Source organism: Lactuca saligna, chromosome 2 (genome assembly GCF_052625555.1).
Source record: "Lactuca saligna cultivar CGN05327 chromosome 2, ASM5262555v1, whole genome shotgun sequence".
In the NCBI taxonomy this organism is placed as follows: Eukaryota; Viridiplantae; Streptophyta; class Magnoliopsida; order Asterales; family Asteraceae; genus Lactuca; species Lactuca saligna.
The window spans coordinates 144,819,608-144,830,202 of record NC_136418.1 but is presented as its reverse complement, the minus strand read 5'-3'; the positions used below and the strand labels follow the sequence as shown (position 1 = coordinate 144,830,202).

At 32.3% G+C, this 10,595-nt stretch overlaps 1 protein-coding gene across 1 annotated transcript; it reads left to right on the top strand.

Moving 5' to 3' along the window:
• The first annotated feature begins 3,795 nt into the window (after positions 1–3,795).
• LOC145031951 (uncharacterized protein At5g65660-like) lies at positions 3,796–4,574 on the top strand. The gene is made up of 2 exons (XM_078980604.1): positions 3,796–4,213; positions 4,348–4,574. Exons 1-2 carry the CDS (start codon positions 3,974–3,976, stop codon positions 4,516–4,518), a joined length of 411 nt encoding a protein of 136 aa, XP_078836730.1. The 5' UTR covers positions 3,796–3,973; the 3' UTR covers positions 4,519–4,574.
• Positions 4,575–10,595: the final 6,021 nt, after the last annotated feature.

The window sequence follows — 10,595 nt, the reverse complement described above, 5'->3', positions numbered from 1 at the left end:
AAAACAACACTAATAGAAGGGGCGTGTTTAACAATTTCTATAAGATATAAGAATGAAATATATTTTTTGGGGCTAAAATAGGGTAAAAAATGGAGTATGGTTGGAGATAAAACACTATTTACTTCATTTTTTACTTCATTTTTAGGGAAAAATGGAAGTGAGTTGGAGATAGTCTAAACATTAATTGATCAAAAAGTTATCGTTATAAATTCATACCAATGAATAAAGTTTTTCTACTCTCCTAAAAAAATTGTTATATAAGGGAGTATCAAACTCACTTGTTTTTTCATTTTTTTTCCAAGTTTATTTCATTCTTTGTTAGTCAAAATATAGAATAATATTATTCATTTCTTCCGGTATGAATATGAAGTTTTACTTGTTGGGTTTAGTAATTATTTTTATATATTTATATAGTTTTAGTTTGTTTTATCAATTAGTTTTAATTTAAATATAATATTTAATATTTATAATATTTTTTATATAATAAATTAATTAATCATAAATATAAATTTTATTTTTATTCATCGGAATAATTTAAATTTTTTAATACATATTAAAATTATGAAACACAATAGCGTATTTACAAAAGTTTATAATTAACATATATCTTATTTATTTAATATTATTGTTGAAAAAAAATGTAAATTATATATATATATATATATATATATATATATATATATATATATATATATATATATATATAATTTATGTTAAAACCAAATTAATAGAAGGGTATATTTGATAATCTATGTAAGTTAGAAAAATGAAATATACTAAGAATATATTTTTTGGGGGAAAAAAAAGAATAAAAAATAAAGATGTGTTAGATATGGTCTAAAGTAAACTATCCTTTGTAATTTTCAAATTTTAAGTATACTTCATAATTTTAAAAAAATGATATTGATTGATATAAATATTTTAATTTAAAAAATATATTAAATAAAATGTATTAAATTACCTCATTTATAGTTCTTTATTATAAGTCTTTTCCTTTTCCGCTGTTGTACCTATATATATATATATTTTTTTGTAATGTTTGTATATGATTCATTCAGAATAAATATTACACATGGTATCGACTTAATTGGTTGATTTCCCCACCTTCATCTCCCACCTGTTCTTCTCCTCTCCTCCATGTCTTGTTCCTCGATGAAAGGTGTTATTCCCCTTAATACCCTCATCCATATGCTTACTATCAAACTTTCTTCCACTAATTACCTATTGTGGAAAAACCAAATGGAACCCATCTAATCTTATCAAAACCTATTTCGTTATGTGGATGGATCTGTCACAGTGCCTCCCTCACATCTCTTTTAGCCTTACGGAAAATCAACCGACAATTCCGCTTATACTACGTGGCTTACTGATAATAAAAAAAAACCATCATTCTCTTTCATGCACCTATATCAGAAGAAGCCAATTCAGTAATTATTGGTCTCTCCACAACTCGTGAAATATGGGTTGCCTTGGAAGCTGTGTTCGGTAATTCTTCTATCGAACGGGTTCACAATTTGCGAGATCAACTCAGTCAATCTCTCAAAGGCTCAAAATATGTGGTTGAATACGATCACCATTTTAAAGGGCTATGTGATCACGTATCTGCTATCAGTCATCCGGTTGATTCTAATGATCAACTTCACGAGTTCATTTGTGGCCTTGGGTCGACTTTTGATACATTGTCCATGGTTGTCCGCTCTTCTTGCACTGCTCCTGCCTTTGCTGACTTGCTTGTCCGACCAGAAAGACATGAACTATTCTTATAGGCTCTTCATGGAACCTTCCCTCCATTTGTCACCTTCTATGCTGCTGCATCGTCGTTTACTCGGGGGAAGGGGGGGTCGATCTTCCTCTTGCGGTTCGGCCTCCTCTGGCGGTCGGGGTCGTGGTTGTCGACATCCCCATTGCTAGCTCTGTCGTAAAAATGTCCATTATGCCTCCGCTTGCCCTAAACTTGCATCTTATGCCTCTCAAGCCAACCCATCTAATGATACATTGGCTTTTGCTTTCCTATCTCAATGATATGTTTCATCTTCTAGGCCTGAGTACCATGGACTACATGACTGCATCTTCTGAGACCATCTCCAACACTTATTCCCTTCCAGGTACTGCTTTAGTTACCTTTTGGAATGGCCAACACCTCCTAATCTCTACTAAAGTTCGTGGTAACCTTACACCTAATTTATTATTAAAGGATGTTTTGGTTGTTCCTCATATCACCAAAAACCTGTTGTCCATTAGTAAACTCACCAAAGACAACCATGTGGATATTCTTCTCTCTTACCCTTAATTTTTTATTCAGGATCGCCACACAAAGCAGGTGCTAGCCCAAGGAAAATGTGATGACGCGCTTTATGTTTTGTAACCAAGTTCTCATGCTCTTTGTGCTTCCTCTACGCTGCCCGAGGCCTCTTTTGAAGTTTGGCATTCCCGGTTGAGTCATGCATCTTTTGATACTCTTGTTGCTTTAAAAAAAAAAAAATAGGATATTTATCTGTAACTTCACTTTTACCTAAACTAGATGTTTGTTTATCATGTCAGTTGGTTAAGAGCCAACGATTACCTTTTGATCTCAACTCAAAATGGGCTTTGCATCCCTTAGATCTTGTTCATTGTGATGTATGAGGACCTTCCCCGGTTATATCGGTCGATAATTACCGATATTATGTCATTTTCATCAATGATTTTCCCGCTTTAGTTGGCTTTACCCATTAAAACTAAAACCTGATGTGTACACTGCTTTGGAGGTTTTCATGCAATTTGTCCAAACCTAGTTTTCATCAAAAATTAAAGTTTTTCAAAGTGACGATGGAACAAAATTTGTAAATCATAAAGTTCAGACCTTATTTAAAAACAATGGCATATTCCACAAGTTGTCTTATCTATATACACAACAACAGAATGGTCGGGCGGAACAAAGACATGTTGTCGAGATGGGATGAGATATGATGTTTAATGCTCGATTACCATCCTCATACTAGGTGGATGCTTTCTTTTCTGTTGTCTACATCATCAATCGCCTACCCACCCAAACTCTAACCGAAAAATCTCCTTTTAAGCTTCTATATTTACAATCGCCGAATTATCATACATTTCAGACTTAGAGTAATGTTATCTAATCTTTGTAATATTTACTATTTTTTCAAAAATTTGACAATTATTTTTTATGATATATTTTTTATCAAAATATTATATATATATATATATATATATATATATATATATATATATATATATATATATATATATATATATATAAATAAAAATAATATCCAAGTATACGTACCACCGTTTAAAATAAATTGTATAATTAAATAATAATAATAATAATAACTTGTATAAGTAAATAATAATAATAATAATAATAATAATAATAATAATAATAATAATAATAATAATAATAATAATAATAAAAAATAAAGTTGTTTAAAAGAAATTTCAAAATTAACTTTTAGCTTCCAGTTTTAGAAGCTATTCAAAAGCTTTTTAAAATAGTAAAAACGTTTTTAAAAAAAAAAAACTATCATTAAAAATTTCATATATATTATGTTTTTCATAAAATAATGTATATAGAAAATTAGAAATTAGAAATTGATTATAAAAGAGATCGGTGAATTTATATATTCTGAAATTTCAAAATGAAGGCCCTACCACCCTTACCAAAATCGCCTCCCTCCGTACGCAGCCGGGGACGAACAGCTGTACCATTTCCATGTAAACGTAATGCCCACTCCCACCTTCCTATATAACCTCCCCCTACCCTCCATTCCTTCTCACCCCACCCCACCCCACCCCACCCCACCCCACCCCACCAATTCAATTCCTCCTCTGTCTGTGTCTTACTAGGCGCAGAGATACCACATAACGCCATTGTTGCCTCTCATGAAACCAGTTGGAGGTCGAACAACTCAACATCATCACCATATTTCATCGTTCCATCTTCACTTGTACGACTACCGAAGCTAATTAATCAATGGAGGCGCCTCCTTACTACGCGCCACCGCAGCAACATCACGGTTCGTCTCGCCCCACTATAGGTTTTCCACTCGGCACTGCTTTGCTCCTGATTGTCGTTTTCAGCCTCAGCGGTATCTTCTCATGTTGTTACCATTGGGACAAGCTTCGTCACCTCCGCGGTGATTTCTCCGACGCCGATCCTGATTCAGACGACAGTCAACATCACTCCGGTTCTAAACCTAAACCTTCGTACTCGGTATGTAATTCAATTCCGATCTGATCTCAAATCAAGCACCTAATCGAGGTTGTTTGGCCAATTAATCCACGATTAATTAATCCTCTCTGTCAAACAATATTGTTGAAATTTCTTATAATTATTTGCTGAAACAGGAAAAGAAGCAAGATTGTGATCGGAGTTTACCGGTGATAATGGCTGGAGATCAGTTCGCGAGGTTCATAGCAATGCCGTGCCCATGTGAACCACCGAGACAGGAAAAGATCACGGCAGAAGAGATTCAGAAACCGCCAAAACCACCGCATGTAGTCGTCACCATATGTTAATTTTTATCTGTACATATATCAATTTTTAATATATGAAAATGAAATGGATTTTGTAATTCGTCTTCTTGGTTCTTTTCATTTTCATTTGGACTTTTTACAGGATTGGGTTGAAGTTCACCAATGGAAGTTAAACTTGGACTTTGTTGTGTGGAATGTGCTACACAACAAACAAAAACAGTTTGCCACGCCGCGAAAAGATCAAAATTTTACCCACCGTTTTTTATTTATTTCACTAAAAATATAACCATTAAAATCAAAAAAGTATTTTGCAAAGATTCCTTACTTATTAAACTATGACTTATAGTAAAAAGTATATTTGCTAGTATATATTTTCTAAAAGGGAGCAGGTCTTAGAATCAAATCCCATATACTTCACATTTATGCTGGTTTGCGGTAAAAAAATATGTATATTTATTTTTGTAATTTATCTATGTTTTTTCAAAAATATCTTATGTCTTTATTAGCTTCTTAATTTTTTTATATCAGTTTTTATTAAATTACTAGTATTGTATATGTTCATGCATTATTATAATAATGATATTGTAAAATATGCCAATTTTAAGTTTTGATTTAAATATGTTATATGTTTTAAATTATTAAAAAGTATTTATATTTTTAAATAAATTTGAAATAAAAGGATTATGTTTAAAATATATTATTGATTGATGCCATTTTGATATATGTTTCTAACTAGCAGTATTAGGTTGTGTCATCACTTTTTCAGGTTGATAGGTCAAGTTTCGTCATGAACATAAATGTAATTAGGTGTTAACTTAAGAGTAGATTAGATTTGCTGATTCAAAAAACATAATATTACAAGTAATAATATTTACTTTTAAAATATAAATATACAATCTAAATAAACTAAAATGTATAAACCTAAAACTTGAAATATCAAAATTGATACATGGAAGTTGAATGTCATTATGATGTAAAATAATAATAATTTAAAATCAAATTTGATATTATATTAGTCTTTTAACCAATCGATATAAGAAATACGGTTGGATTGGAGCAAAATAATATAGGAAATAATGCAAAACATGGAATAGATGGTATTAAATTGAAGATGTCCTAACAAAATAAAGTCTTATGAACCTAAAATCAATTGTCAATAATGATATTAAATAATTGGTTTATTTTGCTCAATCAATGATTCTCATATATATGGAGGCATTAACCATTCTTTTATCACTTGTCGAATATCTACCATTTGGGACCTCATGGAAAGATATTGGAATTAAACATCCCTCATTTCACTACATGTCCAGATATGCTTCGGTGGTTGGGGTTGCAGGCCTTAACAGAGTGCATCAACAAAGTTTAGATGCATTCATTTTAACCCTCTTGACGGGCGATTTTGTCTTACATGAATGCCATACTTTTCGGATTGGAAAAGCATCGAAAAGATGCCATTTTTTACGAAATTGTTTCACAATCTTATTTTTGTTTGTTTAATATGAGTGGTTACAGAACTTTTCTATAACTTTCATGTAATTCTTTAGCATTTTGTTAGTTTTTTTTTCAATAATATCTGTTGTTCAATAAAATGAAATAACTAATTATGATACAAAGTGAAAATTATACTAAAAAACGGTAATTATGGGGAAAAGCTATGATTCAGGCCCCGTTTGATAGTTGGTGACTGAGAAAATGCTGACTGTGAAATGTCTGTCTGAGACTCTGAGTAATAAATTCTGACTAAGTAAGAAACCATTCTATTTGATTATACATCTGACTGAATGTGCTGACTGATGCAAAATGATCATTTTACCTGATGCTCTAGTGATGGATAATAATAATAATAATAATAATAATAATAATAAATTGTATAAGTAAATAATAATAATAATAATAATAATAATAATAATAATAATAATTGATTACAAAAGTTCAGGGTCTAACTAGTTATTTCCATAAATTAGTTATGTAAGACAATTTAAAGTCGTGGTAGATTCGGTCAAGATGGGTATCTTCAAAGACCAAACTGCTTAATTTCAATTTTGAGTTGTCTTCTTCCCCTGATCATATATAGCCTCTGTTCGTATATCCTTTTTTTTATGAGCCTGTTTTCTAGTTTCATTTTCCCTTTCCAGGGATTAAATTGATGGTTGAGGAAGGAGGATGAGGGTGGTGCAGGGGCAATGGTGGAATGAATTTCAATCATATTCAATCAGCAATTGTTTTGGGTATGAGCGAGTCACACATTGTTGACCCAGTTAGATGCAAAACTGAGGCATATCAAACACATGGAGCTGACCGAGTCAGACATTTTTGTCTGACCTGACCCAGTCAGATCCAAATCAAATAGAGCCTCAATTTAGAATATATATTTAGATGCAAATTAAACTAAAAAACAGTAATTAAAATTTGAAACTTGTTTAACTAGGAAACTAAATCAGTAAACACGAGAAAACCAAACAATTAGATTTGAAAACAAAAATAATAAAGTACTGTCACATTCGATTATCCCTATCAGTTATAGTTGATTTTATGAAGTGCAATAGATATTAGTTGTCGTTCACCGATTCTTAATGTGGTTATTTGGTCAAATTCTAACGCTAGTGATTCTAAGGATATTAACTCATTGGTAAAGAAATTAATTTCTCTATTATTAGTCTTTAGTTCGTATTGTGCAAGATTTGAACTTTATTGATCTTAATGGTCATTTAAATCAGTTAGTTACATATCATACACAATTCATACAAATTAAAGTTTATTATTTTATTAACCTAACATTGAGATTTGGTCTATCGCTAATCATAAGAGTCTAATGATCATAAGACAATTATGATTCAAACAAACACACTCAAGTTGGTCATTTAGACTATATTTACTTAACATTATGCGATACTAATACAAACTTTAACACATATGAATCTTTGATCAATCAAACATGATAAATTAAAGAGCTCTAAATATCTAAACCATATAAATCTAACAAAAACCTAAGGGTTTATCTACTCAAAGTGAAAGCAAAGAGTTTTTAGTTTATAATCATAAACATACAACACAAAGAAATAATTAAAAGTACGCTAGACATATTAGATTTAGCAAACCGAACGATTCTTGGATGATTTAACTTCCGATCATTTAGATCTTTGCTCCAAATCGCATCTATAGCCTTGAAATCGCCTATGAATGGCTTCTGGTCCCCAAAAAATGGATATTGCTTGTTGGATACTCATTACGTGTAATTTGTATCTCTATTTATAGAATTAAAAATATGTCGAAACATGCGCCGCTTAAGGCAAGTGGGCCTATCGCGTAAACAGAGAATCTATGTTTTCCCCTAAGTCTTCAACTTCCGCATCACATATTTATGCTTTCATACTTTCTCCCCAATACCTCTATTTACTTACAATATATCAATTTCAAACATTATAAGTATCATATATCTCAATTTACATCAAAACACAACTCAAAATGTTAAGATATCATACTAAATATCTATTTAAATATAGTGATATCTATAACACCCGACCAAGATTTGATAGGGATATACAATAATGTCTCAAGTGACGGTGTTGCACAATGTCGACTCTGATATCATGTCATATATATGTGGAGTCCAAAAAAATCTCCAAAAAACCATATGAAAAAACATTATTTAATTGAATATATTATTGATCTAAAATCATATGATCCAAAAATGATTTGATTCAAAATAATATGATTCAAAAATTTTTATGATCCAAAACAACGTGATTCAAAAAATGTATGAACGGAAAATATTATGATTATTAATATTCTTCTTACTTAAAATTTTATAATTCTTAAACATTAAAAATCCAAACCGATATTTAATTTAAAAAATCAAAAATAAATAAAAAAATAAAAACAAAAATAAAGTAAAACACTAGTATCCTCAAATTTGTAGTATTTGGTTTGACGTTTGTGTCCTTGACGAAATAGGTCGTGGAGACTTATCCTTGCAATTCTTATCATTTTTTGAGTTCTCACTGGAACCGGACTGTATATATATATATATATATATATATATATAGAACTAGGTTCAAATGTTTTATCACATCTATTGTGTGCTAGAATACTCCAATAAGAATTTAGTAAATAATAATTTAATTTTACTAAACTCTTATTGGAGTATTCTAGCACACAATAGATGTGAGAAACATTTGAACCTAGTTTTATATATATATATATATATATATATATATATATATATATATATATATATATATATATATATATATATATATATATATATATATAGATAGATAGATAGAGGGTGGGGGGGTGGAATGATTATTTGAGAACCTATAGTTTTCTGAGAACCCGAGAACTAAAAGTGGAACGTTAGATCAAAAATTTTAATGGTCTAGATGAAAAATGACAGATTTGTAATTATCAATAATTTTAATGGTATCTTAGACTTTTTAAAAATGCTAAGAGGGATATATTGGACATAAAATATATCATATCCTAATAACCAATTTAATTAATTAAGAAAAAAACATTTTGAATCTTTTCCTCATCGACTCCATTTATCACACACACACATCTTCATTCTGCACGCTTCACGCTCTGCCATCGGAATCTGTCCTTAACTATCGTCATTGCTTCATTGGAACTCTGATTCTCTTTTCTGAGGTCAACTATGAGTTTTCGACTCTAGAAGCGTCGTTCAATTCCGGTGGTTGTGGAACGAAGTGTTACGCCTCTGATCCTAACCTAGTCCAAACCACCACAGTTGCTTCTCTCTCACGTCAATTCGTTTCCCCCAAAAGCACCACTGTTCGACGACGTCACGACGAATCTCCAGTCAACACAGTCATCGTCTACGCCTTTAGGTCACGAACGTGTTCAGGTCTCTCAACGGAATACTTAGACAATTTCATGTTCGGCTTCCCTGAAAGTAACCCTGGAAGAAAGGAAGGGTGAAATACTGAGTTGAATCTATTCATTAGGCTAGGTATTGGGAGTGTATGGTTGTCGGTGGGGGCATGAAGGCTAAAGCAAGCTCGTTAACATATTGGAAATCACTTCGATGTTATTCCTCGTTGTCAGGTGCCTTCCTGTCACATCCAAAATTTTACGCTAAATTTAAACTTTTTCAGTCATAAATAAAACCAAATATTATTTGTTTACAAAATGTTTTCAAATCATTATTCATTAGAGTGTCCCAATAACTAGATTAAAAGGATGAGGAGCAGTACGGTCACGCCTTCGCCTTGCCATGATCTCCTGAAGTACCTGAAACAATAAATTGAAAACTGTAAGCCCGAGGGCTTAGTGAGCTACCCCCAAAATACCAATACCACCCTGATAACTCCATATCAGTAACAGACAATCAATAACATGCATATTGGGTCATTGGCCTGACTGGACCACCCTGCAAGGCCTATAGTCTATATGATCCTATCCCGACCCTTCGGCATGACTGGACCACCACATGGGCCTACAGCCTCCCCGGACCGCTCATAAAGTATGTTGGCCTTCATCACAAAGTTGAACCGCCTTAACCCAACCAACAAGCAAATAACCAATTGCGTATAACTATCATATACTGGCATATACAACATCAAACATATCTATCTCATTGATTATCAATCATAGAAATCTCTCGTAACTAGAGCACCGACCTTGCAGGTCACTAACATACCAATCCCTACGGATCATAAGAGCATAATATATTGTCTATCCTAATTCCGATTTAATAGTCATAACCACATGTAGCGCACCATAACAATAACAACTTAAAGGGCTGGCCTTGGTGCCATAGACCCTATTGATATAGTGAGGATAACCCAGCTTGCAGATGTCGACTCGGTAGATGAATCCCAACCCTCAGATCACTGTCAAAACTCCACCACCTATTACCATAATATAATCATACCCATAAGTTCCCAACCTTTCAAGGTACCCCAACAGCCAACTAATCAAACCTTGGTCTAAGTCAAAGTCATCAGTCAAGGTCAACAATCCAAGTTGACCCTAACTCGCTGAGTACCCTCGGCTACTTACTGAGTTCCTTAAAGTACTTGTCCACTCGCCGAGTCAACGGAGTGACCCATCGAGGTCCCTTGATTTACGATCGAAAACCCTAAGGTCACTCG